This window comes from Penicillium griseofulvum (assembly GCF_001561935.1).
Source record: "Penicillium griseofulvum strain PG3 chromosome Unknown contig_77, whole genome shotgun sequence".
Lineage (NCBI taxonomy): Eukaryota > Fungi > Ascomycota > Eurotiomycetes > Eurotiales > Aspergillaceae > Penicillium > Penicillium griseofulvum.
The window spans coordinates 611,909-632,637 of record NW_024467426.1 but is presented as its reverse complement, the minus strand read 5'-3'; the positions used below and the strand labels follow the sequence as shown (position 1 = coordinate 632,637).

The window sequence follows — 20,729 nt, the reverse complement described above, 5'->3', positions numbered from 1 at the left end:
CATTCAAGTGGAGTTTATTTTATTCCCCTTCCCTTTTTCGGGTAATAGTTCGTCTCCTTTAACAAAATACCTGGAACGTGGGACGTGTGATCAAGAGGTAAGGCGTGGTGCTTGGACATTTTGATGCACCTTGATCCTAGCTCGATGATCGCCTACAATAAGTCGCCCTGGGAAGACATGCGTATGAGTAACCCTGTGCTGTCATCTAGAAATCTTTCGATGCAGTCTATTTTCTGACTCCTCCAATAGCGGATCTTTCCTTATTGATTATAAGCTTGGAGTCCTTGGGCATTGGAACACTTTGATGGACCTTGCTCTTTTCTCTCTACACCGCGCTTTCTTTTCTAGGTACATCGACTCAGACATGCTGCACCAAAGTACCGCGAAAGCCAGCGGTCACTGCTCGTGAATTTGAAAAGATCCACCCCAAAAAAGAAACAGAAAAACTGTGGAAAAAAAAAAGAAAGGAAAAAAAAAAAACCAAAGAAGCAATTGTTCCGTGGGCCCATTCCCTTTCTTGCCCGACACTCCGATGCAATCACTCGTGCTTCACCCCCCGAGCCTCACTATCTCCCAGTTTGGACAGCCCCGATTCAACCAGGGCCCAGAGCGGCTACCGTTGGATCGATCTTGGTCCCCCAATGCTCGAGGGTGTAGCCCCCGGGCTCCTATACCCCATCAATCTATGTCTGGATCCCCTCCAGCAAAACCCTCGGAGCCATCCGCAGAGATCAAGCCTCGGGGATATCCTTCCTCACCCGTAGTTACGGCTGAGCGGTCTGTATCTGCATTGGAGCTATCGCAAGTACCAGCTAATGAGCCGCTGCGGTTGGGGTATAACGAACAGGGACCGGTATACTCTGGATCTCCACTACTAGGCGCACCGCCATGTCCACCTTCAACACTAGACCCATCGCATCCCAGAGGTCGCTCACTGGCACAGAAATCAACCAGACGTACAAAAGCCCATGTGGCATCCGCTTGTGTGAATTGTAAGAAAAAACACCTTGGATGTGACCCGGCTCGTCCGTGTCGAAGATGTGTGCTTGCTGGAAAAGCCGTAAGTGTCAAGGAATCTTTCATGTGGAATTGCAACTAACGAGGGGGAAAAAGTCAACATGCGTGGATGTTACGCACAAAAAGCGAGGGCGACCCCCGTTGAAGGCAGAGGATTCGTCTCTCAGGTCCTACACTACACACTTGGATAACCCGACTATCCCAGCGGAGGCCCAACCAACCATGCCCCCGCGGCGGACGACTATGCATCGGGCTACATCTTCACGAGAATTACGGCCTATGACGGATCTACAGGGTTTGGCAGATGCAAGCTCAGTACGGACACCACATCGCTGGTCCGCTTCGGTATATCCTCTGACGCGGCCTATGGATCCATCCCCTACGGTCCCGGGAGGTATGATTCGACGCCCGTTCTCTTCATCTGGACCGCCATCGCATTCAGTACCGACACACTCGCATGTACCTTCGTCTTATATGCCAATGACAGGAGGGTTCAATCCAGCCCTAACAGTCAACACTATGTCTAGTGGCATAGAGCGGCGATTTCCAACATACGGCATCCCAGCATTACCACCACCAACATCACCTCCCCAACATCAACCGCCAGTATCCCTATCACCTCGGGACCCATACAACATCGAATCACCAGTCCGGCTCCCCCCCATCCACCAAGCCACAGCTGGACCACCACCCCCTCACCATGTCCATCGCCTCAGCGACCCGTACCCAATGAATTGGACTCTCCCAGGCCGCGAAGAAGGCCTTCATGACCCCCGCGCTATACCACTTCACAGATCTGCAGGCCCAGCCTTCACAGCCCCAGCCTTCAATTACTCCCTCCCCCACCAGCGCTCCTCCTCCATAACAAGCGCAAATATGGATCCCGTACCCCGCCACGTCGGGCCAGTGGAATTGCCATCTCCGATTCAGATAACATCTAGCTCGCCTTCCATGACGAGGACTGAGCCCCCCAACACCGAAGCTGAAGGTCACGACAACAGACCTGTCAAGCGTCGCAGGATGGCTTTAGATGACATGGTTAACGGATGATTCTAAAACCACTCTCAAAACCACCTGCAACTTGATACTGATATTGATACTGATACCAACAGGAGGCTGGAGTTCCTCCTTGTATTGTATAATCATATTGTCCCCTGTAGCAGGGTCTACGGGGACTAATCACCGCGTCGTTTGCGACTCTTTACCGGTGCGAGCACCGAGAAGAAATGATTCGGACAAATTTGGTGTCAATCATTTCGTCAGCTTAATCTCATTTCCCATCTCTCGTTTTGTTTTTCCGAAATGCAGGACAAAAAAAGGATATGTCCTCATTTCCTGGAGTTTTCCTTTTTCCCTATGTTATGCGCCAGGATATCCCATCCGTATTGTTTCTTGATTTTACTCTTAAGGATCTCATTTGTCATCTCATTTGTCCTATGTTCATTTCGCATCTCATTTGTCTGGCTGATTCCCCTTCTCGCGAGTACCCCCTATAGTTGTTGCGCGATTTTTTGTCCCTAAGACACATCATGGTATGGCGTTTCGCGGCGAACATGGGGGTCGTCTTGCATTGGTTTTATTTCTTTGGAGTATGAAATGTCATTGTCAACCTGGGTTGGCTATTATCTATGTGTCTGTACATGTATGATCTATACGATCACGTACACCACCACTTATCCTTGTAATATTGAACTATATCGCCATACAACATACAAATGGTAATTCTATTCACGGGTAGAATACCTAAAAAAATATAAAAAGAAATGCACTAAGAGGGAATCGAACCCCCGGCACAACATAACTTAGTAGTCAGGTGACTACTTGGAAGTGTTATATGTTACCACTACACCATTAGTGCTTGTTATGGAAAATACATTCACATTTTGCTTTATCACTGATTATTTCTATAAATCCCTAAATGCTTCTATTGAATTTCGTTGCCAAATTCATTGTCTACGGTCCAAGATAATTTTGAAAAGATATGGGGATTAACTATAGTAAAGGACTAACTGTAATAGGGGCTATGGCAAAGTGCGATCGGAAACAATTATCTAGTCATTCTTGCTGTTCAAGATATATATATTGTGGATATTACCCTATTGGGAACTTCGGGTCAGCTTCTTGTCTTCCACCCAGTGTGTCTCTTTTTCGAAACTTTCTTTCTCCTTCCCTCCCAGCTGCCTGAGCCCCGTCTCCCTAAGATCCGAGAAAAGCGCAAACGCAGCATCGAAGGTATCATGATGAGTCCAGCCATCTCTCTTTACAAGACCTTCAATGCTGTCAAAAAAGTCCTGGACCTCATTCCACCCCTCTGCATCAACCAAATGACTTTGCAAATCATCCTCAGTGAAATGAATTGGGCAGTCTCCTTGTATGCCTAGCTCTTTCCAGTGCCTAGAAGAACAGAAAAGTCAGGTATAATCAACAAGAAAGACACGGATTGGTTACCTTTCCACATTGATAAGCGCTTCCCTGAAGGAGACGATATCATCATCCCAAGTATTCCCAGCTAGTTCGATAGGTAACCGTCTTGTTTTGCCATGGTCTAAGTTGTATGTTTTTGCCAGTGTCGGATTGCGTTCTTCGGTCTCCATGAGATAAAGCTGAAGAAGGGTAGACTTGAAAATTTTCTGTTTAATCTGAGCTTGTTCTTTAGGACAGAGCTCATCAAAGTTTCCCGGACGCTTCAGTAAAGTGCTCCCTTGATAGTCCACAAGCGGAGAGGGTCGTGCTTGGATAAGAAGTGGTCCAGCCCATGTACCTTACCAATCGATGACGGCTGTGATATAACCATTATCCACGAAAAGGTTGGATGTGTGAAGGTCAGTATGCCATAATGTGGAGCGAGTCAAGGTCTCGTCAAAGCCCATAAGAGAAGGGACCACTCTAATGTACCTCTCTAGAAGATCTAAATGCGCCCTCGGGTCATTTTGGGCCAAAGAGGCTAAAAGAGGATCATCCGGTGATTTCGGGGTAGCGTGCTGTTTGATCCATGTCATTTCCCGCAATCCAATACTTAGAGCGTAATCTACTGGGCTTGACCCTATAAGATATCAGTAAAGTCTTTCCGCAAATAAGATGGTAAATCATACATGGGCCCCTGGATATATCCATATTGGAGCGCTCTTTGCTCCAGAAATCTCTGTCGACCGTAGGTCCAATGGTGAACGTTTTCGAAACTTAATTTTTCAATTCGGCTGGCGCATGGCTGATAATTTGCATAGGGACAGCGCCCTTCACTGCGTCACTTGCAAAATATATGCTTCCATAGATAATGGTCGAAATTAGCAAATGCCCAAGACGCAAATAGAACAGGTACATACTGTGAAAATGACATCGACAGCATCTTGGTCTCGATAGACACAATTTCCCTCATAATCTTTAGTTTCAAGTCCGGAGTCATCTCATCCCACACCATCCCAAGTTGGGATCCAGTCGCTTCCTCTATGATGATGTATTCTGAGCCCACCGGGTTTCGGGAAGTAGCACTCCATCCGAATACCCGGGAAACGGGAATTTTCAGAATTGTCCGGGCCTGTTGAATTTATGAGTTTCTCATATAACTGCACAACCAACTCACGAATTCCATTGTAGCAACCTCCGAGGCAGTTGTGTAAAACGAAGGTCCCGCGTTTGGATTTGGTATACGTGCCAGTACTGATTTCCCATCATTCATAACAAGTCGAAAAACTTTATTAAACCCTCTCTCGGCCAGTTTTGTTATTGAAGCACAGCCGTCCGCCCCAATGGCTTTGACTGCTAGGTTCTGAAGCTCTGTAACATTGAACGCCTTATACCTGTCACGAAGCTGTTGTTCTTCATTCCAGAGCCACCGTCAGCTAGTATATTGAAAGAAGTGTTCATGGTCGGGACGAGACGCGGTATTTGTCGCGCAGGTATTCATCATGCGCGTGGTGCAGCCTGACTGGACACGCGTTGGTGGGAGAATTAATAGTACCCTGCTATAAATAAATGGGTGGATAGCTGAATGAAACCGACGTATATTTAGGCTCATGACTGTGTAAATCTATAGGGATAAGTTAGAAGTCGAAAGGGAAACGTTTCAATTCTCTTGGCATCCATGGATGTCAACAACTTTTGATTACGAAGCTTAAGTTGGAGGCTCATATTACTATTTTTTAGTAGAAATAAGTTCAGAATATCCGGCATTAGAATCAAATGTTATACATAGAAAACAATTAAGCCTTTTTTCCGCATCTCTTTTGCCGACCTATCTAGATAACTTGAATGATATCTGAGAAGACTACTAAACAGACCACTGAAAAGACTACTGAAAGGACATCGCAAGTCCGCTTAAGCCGGCCATTATTGTGGGTAATAATTAGGCATAGATCATGAACGTATAACCTTGACTTGTACTACATTTTCTTCTACTTGGTAATATGGCTGTTGCATGCCTCAGCTAATTTAGGTATCTTGATCCTGGAACGGCCATACCTGGCTCTATGCTTCTCTCTCTGCAGCATTCTGAGCCATATGATCCAAGAACTGGCCCTTCACTATCTCCAATTTGACCTTCATTTGCGCATACTCCTCATGGCTTACCCAGCCTTGCCAACCACTCTCTGCACCCCCGAGGGATTCCAGAACATCTTCCATGAGCTACACCCCTGCTTCCCACTTTTGCTGATCTACCTCTTGTTGCATGATATCATCCTCAGTAATGGTGATCGGACATGGTGTTCCATCTTTGCCAACTGTTGCACTCCACTGCTGAACAAGTTGAATCAACTGGCCCTTGATAAGTGTCTCGCCGTCGTTGAATACCTGTGATATGAGTGCAATAATCTGGCATCCGAGTGTGTTGGCATACTGAAGGGCGTTGAAAACATCCTTATTCTGTCGACCAGATTGAATCTCATAAAGCTTGTACAATAATTGCTGAGTTTGTAAACCCTCAGCTTTGGCCTTTTCTTCGGCGCTCAGTGTCTGAAAATTCTCCGGAAGTGAAGGAAAAGAAAGCCCTTCATCAGGCTTAGGTCCATTGAAATCGAGAAATGCAGGTGTAATCACTTGCTGGCACAATGGAGCGACATGTGCGCTTTGCCAGTCAAGGATAGCAAGAATCTTAGAAGGATTATTTGGGTCCACAAAGATATTATCCGCATGGAGGTCGGTGTGCCAGAGAACAGGCTTTGTAACGGTCGCATCCTTCGGGAGTATAAAGGAGGCGACATTTCGGAAATCAGAGATAACATCGAGTTTTGCATCAGCTGTGGGTTGATATCGGGCGCGCCAAAAATCCCTTCTGGTCTGGGGAATCGGCTAAGGTGTTTGATACACTCTTGTTCGCGACTTGCCATCGCGTGAACATAGTCAATCATTGTGTTCCCTATAAGAACCTCTATATTAGCATCCAAACGGATGAAACGCTGATATCTAGGTAAGAAAAATCGCACATGGTCCTTTATCAGACTTGATTGCTCTTCGTCCATCTTCCAAGAACCTGCGATCAGTTGTCGGTCCAATCACAAATTTAGGGAATGCAGTTGGTGAATATGAATCTTCGGAGTCGACTAGATCATTTTCATAGTAAATGCTACCAATCCGATCAAAGCTATGGGCGACAAGGGAGCGTTCAAAGGTAATGATACTTTGGATCAACTCATGCTTCTGGTCGGTGGACATTGTTGCCCACTGTGAGCTTAATACAACACCATCTGATTTTTCCATGATGATATATTCAGCACCGACAGTGTTATCTGCTGTATTGTTCCAGGCGTGAACCTTGGGCACTGGGATACTCGCGATGGTCCTTGCCTGCGTAGGGTTATTATAAAGGACCACAATGTTGGGCTTGTTGAACTTACAAATTCCATTGTCGCGACTTCACTGGCAGTTGTGTAAAAAGGGAGGCCAGCATTAGGATTTGGAACCTTAGCCACAACTTGGTGTCCACTCTCCATAGTCAGAAGGAACGCTTTATTGTAATTTTCCTCGAGCTTTTCCACTTTTGTACAGACACTAGAATCCAGACCCTGGGCAATTTTTATGAGTTCATCAAAATTGAAGTTCACGCATCTTGCGGCTAACTGCTGATGCTCGTTGAATAACCAGCGACCCGCCGTGTAGACGTGGAACGATGGCTTGTCCCAACTCTGACCTAAATGAGTAGTCTCGTTTAGCATAACCCAAGCTTATCAGACTATAAAGTCCATGAAGACCATGTCTAACCTTGACTCATTGATCTGACAAAAGAAACCTGTTGATTTGGGGTAGGTCAGAGCAAGCTAAAACGGTATGGGGTTGCATAGATTTATGGGCCTTAATTACACAATGGGAACCAATTTGACTATTAAAAGATCGCCCGAGAAAGGTCAAAAGAGCGTGGGAAACAGTGGGCATGTTGAGTACCCGCCTGGAGACAAGAAATGGGACAAGGAGTTGTGACCGAATACCCTGCGCATTGCTGCCTAGATTAGGCAATATAAACCAAGGGAGTTATGAATCAGTGGTCCCTATAGTCGCCCGTACTAGGTAGAGAAGCAACTAATGAGAGAAAGCTGCAAGGATGCAAACCACGGGCGACTACCTAGGTAAGTATGCCACCCGACACATACCTCTCTCATTGGTTTATATTGCCAGGCAGAATATTAGATCCACTCTCATTTTACAAGTAATATGTTGAAAAGTATAGTATACAGTCTTTCTACCTCTACAGTAAACTAATAAGTTCAAATAATTGCCTGAAGTACTAGGTCAAAATTAGCTAAAGCCTTAGAAAATGAGTGCTAAATATAATATTATTCATACCTTTATATCAATTACGAGGAAACATTGTAACTTCTTAACTTTCACCTAGACAACCGTCCTCTACTGGCATGACTGCAGCCGTGGGCTGGTTCGAATAAATGCTCAAAAAAGCCCATTGCGGTCGGTTTGTCGGCCAGAGGTCCGGCGCATAGCCGCCTCGGTGGGTGTGTATCATTATCTTCCAAATAATACACACTGTAACAGGTGGTCTAGCCGCCGGTGAACCTCCATAACGCAGGAATCACCCTCCTATTGTTACTACCACCCATTCATTTGCATTCTATAATCCTCGCCCACTCCTAACCTAATACATACGACCATAGGGTGTGGAAAACAGGGCTTCCCGTCCGCTCAGCCGTACTTAAGCCACACGCCGGTGAGTTAGTAGTTGGGTGGGTGACCACCAGCGAATCCTCACTGTTGTATGTTTTTGTGTTTTTATTTTTTGCCATGCTCCTGCCTCTATGTAGAGACTGGGGCGAGAGAGGTGAGAGGACAAGGCAATGAACAAGGAGTTGGTTACCACAACGGGCAAGTTCTGTATCCCACACCTGATTAGGAAAATCATATGCAAGAGATTAGTTGCCAATGAACGGGATAGCCATTGCGCCTGAAAATCTGAAAGGGAAGATCGGTAAAAACAAGCTCGTGGAGTTGAAACCACCTTGGTGCTGTACGGTTAGTTTGTGATATTGCAAGGCTTGGCGGCCCCCAAACCTCCGCAGGGGCCGCTCTGGAATTGGCGAGAGACCTAGATAGACCCACTAACATCTATCGCGTCTAAACTATTTGGGATTCAACCCCGAGAAACTTGCATGCATACTCTGTAAGCGACTCATGAAACTCGAAGTGGAATAATTAGCCTCTTGGCGAGATGGAACTTTTGATAGAAGGGGTTTCCACTTGGTGTCTCCAAATTGGGCTAATGGCACTAGAAGAGAAACTAAGGACGCTCGTATGACCCCTCCTACCGATTAAGACTAAGGATTCTCCCATTTTATCAAAGTACCATAATGGCAGAATCGAAAAATGTTGCATTGGTTTTCGGCGCCAGCGGTATCTCCGGCTGGGCTGTCACCAAATGTGCTCTCTCATACCCCACGTCCACTACCTTTGATAGAGTGATCGGCTTGACAAATAGGCCATTATCTCTGGAGAAAAGTGGGTTGCCGCATGACCCTCGACTGGAGTTGCATCACGGAGTAAATTTACGTGGGAATTTTGATGAGGTGCTGTCTCAGTTGCAAGAGAAGGTTTCTAATCTGGACGAGGTCACCCACGTGTATTATCTTGGTAAGGGAGTCCTGACATTTAAACGGCCACCATCTAACTATGGTAGCCTACTCTAATGCAACTGCATACTCCGTGGATGTGATGGCTATCCGGGATATCAATGAGAAAATGACCTATAACGCCGTGCACGCTGTCGACCGGCTGTGTAAGAATTTGAAGTTCTTCGTGCTGCAAACTGGAACAAACGTATGTATCAATGTAGTAATAGTACATAGCCGATGGGCTCTGGCTAATTGGCCACAGAATTATGGAGTCGCCGTGTTTCGCTTCCAGGAACACATCGAGATCAATCCTCCCTTACGCGAAAACAATCCGCGCATCCCGTCACCCTGGGGGGATGAGATCTTCTACTATGCGCAGGTCGACCTCATCAAGGAAGCCAATAAGGGAAAGCCTTGGAAATGGTGCGAAGTTCGACCAGATCAGATTGTCGGTACGTATCCCTGCTTCTTGGGTTTGATCATGCTAACATTGGTGTCGAGGTCACGTTCCTATTCCAACAAGCATGACATACGTCGAGCCTCTCGCGCTTTACTTGATGCTGTACCGCTATTGTAACGGCCCCGGTGCCACTGCTGTCTTCCCTGGACCCTACACAAACTACGTCCACACGTATACGCTATCCTCGCAGGATATCATCGCCCGTTCCGAGCTTTACCTATCTGTCGAGAAGCCAGACGAGGCACACGGAGAGGCATTTAACACGGCCGACAACGACACGCCATCATCTTGGACCGTCGCATGGCCTAAGATGTGCGAATACTTTGATCTTAATGCCGAAGGCGCAAGCCCTGAGGACAAGGGCTGGAAGGACATCGACAAGTGGTGGCTCGCACACCAGGACGACTACCAGAAGATGTGCGCAGAGTACGGTCTGCGCCCTCGTGAGATTTCCGAGGCGACCTGGATTTTCCTTTCAGCAGGCTTTACATTTCTGGGTCGCAATCGCGAGTTGAGTTTGGATAAGATTCGAAGCGTTGGATTCACGGAGGAGTACCCAGTTGCGTATGGGTATTTCCGGGTGTTTGATCGCCTGGCCCAGGAGAAGATTATTCTCAGCAAGGAGGATTGGACTAAATAAAGTGCACAATAGGTTGCAATGAGCGCATATAATGTGTCTGGACATGATCTGAAAAAAGATGAAAGAATTTAATTCATTTTCTATCTTCGAACACCCATGATAGATCCCTATTTGGTGCTTTCATTTTAACTGCTTTTCCCTTAATCGCCTTTCTCTTCTCACTCGTTTCCCCATCATTGACAACTGACTCAAAACGTGCGACGATCCAGCCGGTCTATGATTAGACCCACGTTTCCAAGCTATATCCATTTCGATAAACAAGAGCATCCTGTGGACCTTCGGCCTCAATCTCATAATAATATGCGCAACGAGCAAACGAGACCTTTGGCTGTGACTCATAAAATGAATCGTATTCCCGGTCCAATGCATCTTTGAGGCTTGCAACAGACCAATCCGGATGCAGAGTATCCCAGGGCTTAATGCACTCGGAGCCTTGGCACGACTTCAATACCATGAGAAGTGCATCCAATCTTGGAATGACTTTAGACATTGGATATCCAAGAACTTCAACTTCCTGATTGTTTGATTTCAAGAGGTTGTTAACTTGATAAGGATCCACCTATTGGGAGGTTAGTGATATCCAGGCGAATATTTTAGTATCACGGCGAGCTTACGGTCAAGTCATATAGCTCGTGTTCGTTGTTGCACCACACAGAGTAATACAAGTTATATTCGGGGGCGAGCAGACGTACAGCCTTGTAGGTGTTGTTGGGTACAGTGGGAGTTCCTTTAGAATTGAGTTAGCATCTGAAACTCAAACCTATGTGCTGTTTTCTCGATGAGACATACCAAGGTTTGAAATTCCTCCTTCAAGCATTGCTTGTCCCCAGTATTCAACAGTAACGTGCTCGTAAATATCACCATCGGTATTGGAAGTTGAAATTGGTGTCCCATCAAAATCGGCCCTGAGAGGGAGACCGGCGAGCTGGAAGAGAGTCGGGGCGATGTCGATATGCGTGTTGACAGTTTCGTCCACGTGGTTCTCTGGAATACCCGGTCCACGAATCATGAAGGGAACTCGAATATCTTCTTCAAAGCCGCAGGTCTTTCCTGGTGGCAATCGGTGCTGGGAAATATGGAATCCGTTGTCCGAGGTGTAGATAATATATGTGTTGTTGATCTTTTCTGATTGCTCAAGACGTGTGATGAGGTTGTCAACAAGCTCATCAACACCTTGAAGAGCACGAAGCCTTTGACGATAGTAGTGATCATTATAGTCTATCACGGATTGATTCCGGTAGGGAAGGTCATGAATCCAGCTCACACCAGTTGGCTTTGACAGTCAGCTATTTGAAGTGTTAAAAATAGAAAAGTAAGAGCACTCACCTCTTTTGGGTTGAAGTTGGTAGTTCGGGGAACCTTTGCATCTGGGAAGAGATGCTTATGGTGTTCCTCAGGAATAGGCTCATCCATCCACATTGGTCCAGCGCCACCTCCATAAGTTCCGTTCATGTTTGAGTGTGGAGCAATGGGTGTAACAGTAAGGAAGAAGGGCCGTTCTCCAGCTAAAGCGTCTTCCAAAAAGCCCATAGACTTTTCGCGGAGAACCTCTGTCGTGTGACGGCCCAGATAGCTGACAGGCTCGTCGTGATTGCGCTGATACGTTGCATTCATGTAGTCATAGGTGTAAGGATCCAAGACGAAGTCAGACCCGTTAAACCCAGCAGCGTGTGGACAATCATAGTATTCCAATGAATGTCCATTCATCAGCTTGCCAGTGTAGTAAGTATCATATCCTGCTTGTTGCAGCCAGACCGGGAGGTAGTTATCATTGAATCCCTGAGTAATGAACTTTGGGTATCCGCCTGAATTTAACGTTAGCATGAAATATCACATTGGCCAGATTGAATCAAAACTTACCCAATGGTGGGTGGACGTCAGTGACATTGGTATTATGCGCCAAACGACCAGTGAGCAAGCTGACACGAGATGGACAACACAGAGCTGTAGTGACAAAATGGTTCGTGAAAGTGGTTCCTTTCTTTGCCATGTGCTTCATCGTCAACGGGGTGTATGACAGCGAGTTCAGTTTGAGATCCTGATCATCTGTCATAATGAAGAGGAAGTTGGGCTTTGTAGAGACTTTCTTGCTTGATGCAAACTCAACCACATCTTCTGAAGCGCCATGTGCAGCGGAAGTGGCCAGCAACAGCCCAAGGCTCGCGATATGTCCAAACTTCATGTTTGCTTGACTCACAAAATGTATCTGCGAAAGCAAAGCAGTCACATATGACAGCTATGGGTAATTTATACTTGCCATGATCTCTTCGGTTTAGCTATCTTGGAAAAATCAGTCTTACAGTTGTGGACCTACAATGGGGCGCTTAGAAGATGAATACGAAGGGTTAACTCTAATAAAATGACTCCTTCTCAACGAATAACCAGTCAAAATGCGTGTCAGGTCTTGATATTTGGAAGATGAGGATTATAGCCCCGAACGAAAATAAGGTTGCATAGGGATCCACAAGTTCGGCGAAGTCTCAGAAAGTGTGGAGATACGGGATTTGCTTATATTTTTGGATTACTCAACTTCGATTGCAGACCTCAAACATATCCTCAATGGTTGTGCGAGGCAAATACCGAAATGAAGACCAGGTATATTGATTGGTGTATCCCTCGCCCAAAAGACCCAACTGTTGTTCCCTTTTCATATGCCGTCACTCATGGTGTCCTCGTCGAGCTGGAGAACTTCCCTGATACTTGTCATTGAACTGGTCTATTTGCGCTTGCGTGTTTCTAGGGGTGCGGATAACGGGAATCTTTGGTCATCGTTTCCCTGGAAACTTTCGTCCTCTGGTGTTCCTTCGCAATTGATAGCATATGTTTCCGATTTCTTATTCCACGTTCCTCCAGATTTCGGCATTCATCTCACGGGCAGCCTCTTGAACGGAATTCCGAATGCGGGTCCTGCTTCTACAGCTGGCGAAGCTCCTCATTGAGGAAACTCAGGATAACGACGCAGAGCGGAGCGTTTCGACTAATATAAGCGATGCGAAACCATAATCACTTTGTCTCCTTTGCAATGGCCTATTGCACGTTCATTAAAATATCGGCTTCCATCTCACGGGTTGCCTCCTCTTCGGCCCGTAGGGTCCGCATATCTTCGATCAATGCCTCAAGCCGTCGGCGGAGGCCCCACAGCACTAGGGCCCGAGGAGGCTGCCTTTTATAGTGTATTCATGTTGGATATCAATTGCCTGACGTCTTATCGCCCGCGCCTCGCGAATGATCTCCCTACGCGCGTTGTTGCGCCAGGCACGGGCCAGCCGAAGCTGGGTAAGCAGCTCGAGCTGCTCATCATCGAAGGCCGGGATCTGCCTATTATCGGCCACTGTTCCTTGTGAGCCTTTGTAATACGGGTGAGGTGAGGGGTTAGTCGCACTTGAATCCCCTGGTCTCAGCTTAGTTCCGTTCAAAATCACTATTCAAAGCGTATCAATTTGCATGCTGTTTTTTAACCAATCGTCCTCGCAGTGCCTCGAAAGCCATCTTCGGTAGTGCCTTTGTCAATGCTTCAGGCAGATAGCGATTGGCACCGTAAGGAGCAATAATCGCGAGGTGTAGTCAACGCCTGTAGCCATAGCCACAAACAAACATCCTGAGTATATTAAGATAGTTTTAAAGCTAGTCAGGTTGATATAATATATAACTATAGAGTAAGTTATAACTGATAGAAAAATGATATTTGACGGAGGATTTTGACCTTGTTTAGAGTTAAAAGGTGTTGAGGGCCACGAAATAAAAGCCAGGGAGAATCAAGAGAAGAAATCTCCTGCGTTTAAACTATGAAGACAGGGCCTTTTATGCAACGCCTGGAGCAACCAAATTAGCAAACAAATGGCTCTGCCTATCATTAAGGCATCCAAGCTGAGCACAATGGGACGATCCAACGATCCACCAAATGTAAGAGAGGGCTGATCAATAACGATCTCAGTACAAAGTAAAACCAAGATTTAAAACTAAGATCGTATGGTTCTGACAAACGTAGCCTGGTTCTGATACATCGAAGGAAAACCTGATGTTTATCTCACGTAGTCCCACATCTCCTTCTCTAATTCATGGTCAATTACCTCTGCAAAGAGACTGAGCATCTCGTAAAGGAGAAATACTGGTCACGTCTATTGTCTCAATAGGGCACAATATGAGGGGGCCGGATGGTCTCTGTAATATCTGGCGATAGACGTGTGGACGTAGCACATAATGAGGGACGCCTGTAATATTGAACACCGATGATTATTTCGCAATTCTCGGGGCTATTGGATGGGAAGAGTAGCCCAAGCAGCCTATTATCACTAGAATTGGATTGTTTCACAGTTTTTTCTTTGTCAGCTGAGGGGGTTATTGTTCAATAGGAGTGTATGTATCTTACTGCCGGCGTGGTCTCAAGTATGCTAGTTTGTAGGTAGATTGATACCCCTGAGGGAGCGCCTGCATAGCCATACGCAACTAGCTAGACTGCAACAGGTTAACTGAACTTTGATTGAATGATTGCGTCTAAGGGAAACGTGAGCCTATAAAATAACAAGTCTTAGATCTATCCGCTGCCGTATATTCTGCTTTTGATCGAAGGGACCATGCCTCGGGTGTGAGATTGGTTGAAAGAAGAAGAGGAGGAAGAATCATCAGGGATAACCTGAATGGCGATTGCATGGGAAAACGCGTCTTCATTACAGAGCGAGGACTTTCACCCTACAAAAGGATGCTTCTCTCTTTCTCTTCTCAACTTACTCTCACCCTCACCCTCACCCTCACTTGATCAAATCAAAATCTCACCAATCTCCCAACTTAGAAAGGTATTCCTTGACCTCTAATTAACATTTCTAGTGAGGCGGGAGGCTAATGAACAGCATTTCAAAGGTCAAAGGCTTCTTAGTCTACCACAAACCACACTTTTCTACTATTTCTACATTCGAAGCCGCAGAAAGTGAGATATATGCCTCCCCTTGATGATTTTTCTCACCGGTATTACAAAGACTGACAAAAAACAGTGGCCGATACCAGGCCGATCCCAGCATTTGACAACGAGCAACTTGAGCAGCTCACCCAGATACGGCTGGCTCGTATATGGCGCAACAACGCGCGTAGGGAGATCATCCGAGAGGCCCGGATAATCAGACGCCGAGCTATTGATATCCAAACCAAATATACAATAAACGGGCAGCCTCCTCGGGCCCTAGTGCTATGGGGCCTTCGCCAACGGCTCGAGGAGTTGGTCAGAACCATGCTGGCGCTACGGGCCAGAGAGGAGGCTTCCCGTGAGACAGAAGCCGTTATTTGGAGGAACGTTGACCAGCTGTAGGGGAAGGAAGAATTTCATCCACAATAGGGTGTTTGGGCAGCCTGCTGAGTGTTTAAAAGGCGCCAACAACCACGCAACATACATAATCCAAATACTTGACGCAGTATCAGAATGACTTGAGCAAGGATCTTTGAATGATAGTCCGAGTTTGACAACCAATTGCTCAGAAAACACTTGATTACGCGTTTCAATATAGATAGCATGGCTAAACCATTCTCTAAGATCTAAGATAAGTCTAGACCATATTGATCTTCAGCTCGCAATGAATATCTCTCACACTGGTACCCACGAAGAAAGTGTAAGTACCACTGTCTAGGCGCCACGAACCCACCTCTTTATCATACCACCGGAGTTCTTCATTTTTGATGACAATGCTCGCATCTCTACACTCCCCCGCCGGGACATAGACCTTGGAAAACCCAGCCAAAGTCTTCGGAAAACTCTGGAGGCCACTTTCACGAATGCACTCCGACGGCGAGGAGTATACCTGGACCACTTCATGTCCACCACAACAGCCTGTATTTTTCACGGTGGCATGAATGGTAATTTCAGATGCGGAGGACGCAGTCAACAAACCTCTGAAGTATATGCCAGATAGCGTGAATGTGGTGTAAGACAACCCAAAGCCAAATGGCCACAAGGGCTCGATCTTTTGCTCGTCGAACGATCGATAGCCCACCAAAACCCCTTCACCAAAGAAGGCGTGGTCTTGTGCCGCTTCAGCAGGAAACCAACGGCTGGAGCCGTGATCGTCCAGCATTTTCGGGAAGGTGATTGGGGTCTTTCCAGAGAAGTTGCAGTGACCTAGTAGTGCGTTTGCCAGGGCATGTCCGTTCTCTTGGCCTTGATACCAGCCCAGGACAATAGCACCTGCCTGATCTTCCCAAGGCATTGCAGTGGCACACGCTGCCTGAACAACGACAATGGTGTTGGGGTTGGCGGCGCAAACAGAGGAAACGAGCTCGTTGGTGCGACCTGGCAATTCCATGTTCGGTCGATCACCACCCTCACCTTCGGAGTCCTTGTTATGACCGACGATTAGGATAGCAACGTCTGACTCTCGGGCGGACTGCACGGCCCGCTGCATCATGGCATCCTCGTCTTCCTCCAAGGAGAAACCGAACCGCAAACCCGAAACTCTGGGGAACAGGGTGTTATCAAATGATTTCATCACAGGCAAGGTGACAGCGTTATCTACTCGCAAGGCGTATGAGCGCCCTCCTTCCAGAAATAGAGAAGACTCTCGGTCTTCGCTGGAACAACCAAGGAAACCGCCAGTGATGGTTGTCCAGTCGGTGTTGTCAATTAAGAGCTGGTCGTCAATAAAAAGCTTGGCCTTGCCTGTGTTTGCAATACTGAAGGTGTATTGACCAGAAACTTTGGGAGTGACGACACCGGTGGCTCTGTAAGAGTAAGGCTTGCCCTTTAGTGATGGAGGAACGTCCCCGTCGCTCATCATGTACACCAAGGAATCAGCCCAGAAGGTGGTAGCGACCACTGGACCTTGGAACTCGTATCCCGCAAAAAAGTCCACTTGAACACCCTGTTTCGAACCATCAGGAATGATGAGCGAATCACCAAAAAGAGGCGGTCGCAAGGTAAAAGGTATGCCCTGCTCGTACGAAACCCGAACCCCAGGACTAGCGTTTCGAAGAGCTTCTGTGAGACATTCTTCCGGTGTTGTGATGTAAAATGGATTGACGGCTGCACTGCCAGAGCCACCAGCGGTTGGCTTGCGAGCGTTTGGACCAAGGATAGCGACCCTACCAAGGGAGGAAGGGAGGGGCAGAAGATCCTCATTTTTCAACAGAACCAAGCCACTCTCTGCGGCTTCTCGCACTGTTTTGTGAAATGCGGCATTGTCTGATGGTAGTTCAGGAGACGAAAATTTGTGACCCGATTCCTGAGATAGGCCATTTAGCTCTTCAAGCGAGGGAAGGAGGGCGGCTCGTTCAAGCAACTGCAACACTCGTCGCACGCTGGGGTTCAAATGCTTGTTTTCATCAACTTCCCCATCCCGAATAGCACTAAGCAAACGCTCGCCTCGACGAACGGGCGGACCTGGCATTTCAAGATCTGTGCCAGCAATGAGACTCTCGACAGTGCTGTTGCAACCTCCCCAGTCACTCATGACAAGCCGATCAAACTGCAATTCCTGTCGCAGAAGTTGCTGGAGAACGAAGGTGCTCATGTCTGCGTGGATGCCATTGACCTTGGGATAGCTGACCATTGCCGTCCACGGTGAAGCCTCGAGGGCCATTGCAAAAGGTTTCACATAGACTTCACGCAGGGTACGGCCATCAATGGTTTGATCAACGTTGAACCGCCGGGTCTCGGTGTCATTGAGGATAAAATGCTTCATACAAGCACCGACACCTTGACTTTGAATACCACGGATCATCGCAGTAGACATGGTCCCAATCAGAAAAGGGTCTTCTCCGTAGCCTTCAAAGTTGCGACCTCCGAGTGGTGAGCGTGATAGGTTCATTGTCGGTGCCAAAAGGACATGGCAGCCTTTGCGCCGTGTCTCTTCGCCGAGCACAGCGCCGACCTTCTCGACCATCGACGGGTCAAAGGTAGCAGCCAGTGATATAGCGCAAGGTATCAGTGTGGTAAGAGAGCCGTAGTTCCATTTGGTTCCTCTAGCACCTGCAGGGCCATCAGTCATCTGAAGAGGTTGAATACCCAATCGGTCGACCTGTGCAGTCTGCCACATATTTTGACCGGCAAGTAAAGACACTTTCTCTTCCAGTGTGAGAGCTTGGAGGAGCCCCTCCACGACAGGACTGATGGGGTCTGGGGTCATGACGCTGAAATGTTTGTTTGGTATGTCTCAATCGGGTAGATGGAACAGTAATGATTCCTAAGGAGCAGCTTGTGTCGCTTTCATAATAAGACCAGATGTATCTCGTAATGACAAAATAATCGGGATTGATGACTTCGCGATTAGGGTTACCCGCTTCGGCGATATGGTGGAGCCGCTCCATTCGGTTCCCCGAAGTTGAGTTATGGCTCAAAGGGCGTGTTTTATTGACAACAGTACGGGCGACCAACAGGATACCTTTTGTTCCCACTTTTTTTCTTGTTCCACACCTGAGAGACGGCATTTTCTCTCCGCAAAACTTTGCATGGATTTTGGGGAAACCACGTGGGGCCCCGTAGATATTGAGGAAGCATATGCTATAGGCCTCATATGCGACAAGGTAACAGCTGTATTCCTTCTTCTCCATAATGTGAGCTAATAGACTTTGAGGTATTCTGAATCTGGTATGTATTGGGCTGCTAAAAGCCTTAACTCACGCTTGTCTCTTATTTTCTGGCACCTGAAGGATTACGACAAACTCCACCCGAATCCCGAGGCCAAATAGAACTATATTCTGATCCAATTAAGGCAAATATATTGGGAGATATCTCGGGGAAAGTCCAAGCCACCATTTCCCTTATTTTCAAGAATCTTGGAAGCCCCATACCTCGTGAGAGCGGGCCAACTACTTTAGAAGGAAGCCCGAGCCCTACTAGCACTTGGAGTTCTTAAAAAACATCGCTACAACGGTGCCGTCCTCATCCCCTTTCTGAAATTTAATTTGTTTCCGGGTCTCTTGTTTGTTATACCTCTTTCTGCCTTCTTACCTTCATCATGGCGCAAGAAGGACCTAGCAATTCAATCTGGAGTCTACCATGGCTCATTTGGATTGTAGTAATCTTTGGTTCAATCTCCTCCGCTGGATTTGGATTCGATCAAGGATGGTGGTCAGCTCTCATGAGCTCTTCTCAGTTCGTTCAAAGTTTCGGATATCTCGATCCTGTCACGAATGAATGGTCCCTTACCTCCCACCAGCAGTCTTTGGGAACTGGACTGGGCTACGTGGGAGTAATAATCGGAGTCTTCTTGGGCTCGCCAATCAATGAACGTCTGGGAAGAAAGAATTCCCTGTGGATTCAAAGTGCTGTGGTCACGATTGGCATTATCATCGAGTCAACTTCGCGAAGGAGCTACGCTCAATTCATCATTGGAAAACTCCTTGTATACCTGGGCGGTGGTATCGCCACCAGCGTTATTCCAGCCTACCAAGCAGAGTGTGCCCCGAAGGCCATGCGTGGCTTGATGTCCGGCACATACAACGCTTTTCTCATGGTGGGCGGCTTCTTTGCCACGCTCATTGTGTATCTCTGTCAAAACATCCCCAGCGACTGGGCCTGGCGGGTAGTGGTTGTTACTCAAATTGCCATCCCGGCCGCTAGCTGGGTTAGTCTACCCTTCCTGCCGGAGTCTCCCTACTGGCTTGTCTCTCGTGGACGATTAGACGAAGCGGTGGCTTCCCTTCGTCGTCTGCGTGGAATTGCCTTCGAAGCAGAGGCTGAGGTTGTGAACATGCAACAACGGTTGGAAGAGCAGCATGAGCGACAGGCAAGCGCAACATGGGCCATCTGCTTTACAGATCCTGTCAACCGGCGTCGTACGATCATCTCTATGGGCGCTCAGATCTTTGCACAGGCGCAAGGCATCTCATTTGTCGCCAATTATCAGGCCGTCTTCCTCCAGCTGATTGGGTTCAAGGAAGTACTCTTGATGGCTGTGGTGGTTTATGTTATCGGTGTTGCGGCAAACATGGTCTCAATGACCACCGTCGACATCGTTGGCCGGCGAAGTGTGCTGCTGTGCTCGTCTCTGTTGCTGGGAGCCTGTATGATAACCATCGGTGGACTGACAGCAAACGGACCCGACAGCATGTCATATGAAATGCAGGTTGCAGCGGTCGTGATGCTGATGTTGTGGTTTTTCTGTTTCCAGGTTACCTGGGGACCATTGTCTTGGGTACTGACAGCCGAAGTACCGCCCAGTCAAGTCAGAGAAAAGACAGTAGCGTTGTGTGGAATGTCAGCCTACCTCACTGGGTTAGTCATCGTCTTCGTGAATCCTTTCACTCAGGCAGACATTGGTGGACAGGTTGCATTTATCTATGGGGGCCTTTCTATTTTGGCATTTTTGTTTGCTTGGTTCTTTGTGCCAGAGCTGAAACAGCGCTCGCTAGAGCAGATTGATGAGATGTTCCAAGACAAGGTGCCGACACGAGCATTCAAATCTCATGTTTGCAGGGTATCTGCGGAGGATGATATTGGCAAAGAGGAGAAGGAAGAGTTTGTGGAAAGTGTCTAGCCCGTTTACTGGGATTCCGGCCACTTTTGAGGTCTCCTTGATGTACCTAGACAATGTATCGAAGGGGAACTACGACCATGTTCTTGATATATATTGCGATGTTACTG

General features: G+C 47.3%; 6 protein-coding genes across 6 annotated transcripts; 2 read left to right on the top strand and 4 right to left on the bottom strand.

The window, feature by feature from the left end:
• Positions 1 to 3,113: 3,113 nt before the first annotated feature.
• Positions 3,114 to 4,606, bottom strand: PGRI_081410 (Aminoglycoside phosphotransferase; the record flags this gene model as incomplete). The annotated part of the gene is made up of 6 exons (XM_040795855.1): positions 3,114 to 3,411; positions 3,466 to 3,714; positions 3,784 to 4,060; positions 4,110 to 4,159; positions 4,341 to 4,552; positions 4,598 to 4,606. 6 exons carry the CDS (start codon positions 4,604 to 4,606, stop codon positions 3,114 to 3,116), a joined length of 1,095 nt encoding a protein of 364 aa, XP_040651420.1.
• A 1,034-nt stretch (positions 4,607 to 5,640) lies between these two features.
• Positions 5,641 to 7,222, bottom strand: PGRI_081400 (phosphotransferase family protein; the record flags this gene model as incomplete). The annotated part of the gene is made up of 4 exons (XM_040795854.1): positions 5,641 to 6,251; positions 6,438 to 6,798; positions 6,849 to 7,141; positions 7,213 to 7,222. 4 exons carry the CDS (start codon positions 7,220 to 7,222, stop codon positions 5,641 to 5,643), a joined length of 1,275 nt encoding a protein of 424 aa, XP_040651419.1.
• Positions 7,223 to 8,804: 1,582 nt separating this feature from the next.
• Positions 8,805 to 10,165, top strand: PGRI_081390 (SDR family oxidoreductase; the record flags this gene model as incomplete). The annotated part of the gene is made up of 4 exons (XM_040795853.1): positions 8,805 to 9,084; positions 9,131 to 9,270; positions 9,328 to 9,517; positions 9,567 to 10,165. 4 exons carry the CDS (start codon positions 8,805 to 8,807, stop codon positions 10,163 to 10,165), a joined length of 1,209 nt encoding a protein of 402 aa, XP_040651418.1.
• A 220-nt stretch (positions 10,166 to 10,385) lies between these two features.
• On the bottom strand, positions 10,386 to 12,347 carry PGRI_081380 (sulfatase family protein; the record flags this gene model as incomplete). The annotated part of the gene is made up of 5 exons (XM_040795852.1): positions 10,386 to 10,724; positions 10,780 to 10,892; positions 10,955 to 11,438; positions 11,492 to 11,970; positions 12,026 to 12,347. The coding sequence occupies 5 exons, from the start codon at positions 12,345 to 12,347 to the stop codon at positions 10,386 to 10,388; spliced, it is 1,737 nt and encodes a 578-aa protein (XP_040651417.1).
• A 3,352-nt stretch (positions 12,348 to 15,699) lies between these two features.
• PGRI_081370 (uncharacterized protein) lies at positions 15,700 to 18,270 on the bottom strand (the record flags this gene model as incomplete). The annotated part of the gene is made up of 1 exon (XM_040795851.1): positions 15,700 to 18,270. One exon carries the CDS (start codon positions 18,268 to 18,270, stop codon positions 15,700 to 15,702), a length of 2,571 nt encoding a protein of 856 aa, XP_040651416.1.
• Positions 18,271 to 19,101: 831 nt separating this feature from the next.
• On the top strand, positions 19,102 to 20,622 carry PGRI_081360 (Major facilitator superfamily domain, general substrate transporter; the record flags this gene model as incomplete). Its single annotated transcript, XM_040795850.1, has 1 exon — positions 19,102 to 20,622. The coding sequence occupies one exon, from the start codon at positions 19,102 to 19,104 to the stop codon at positions 20,620 to 20,622; it is 1,521 nt and encodes a 506-aa protein (XP_040651415.1).
• Positions 20,623 to 20,729: the final 107 nt, after the last annotated feature.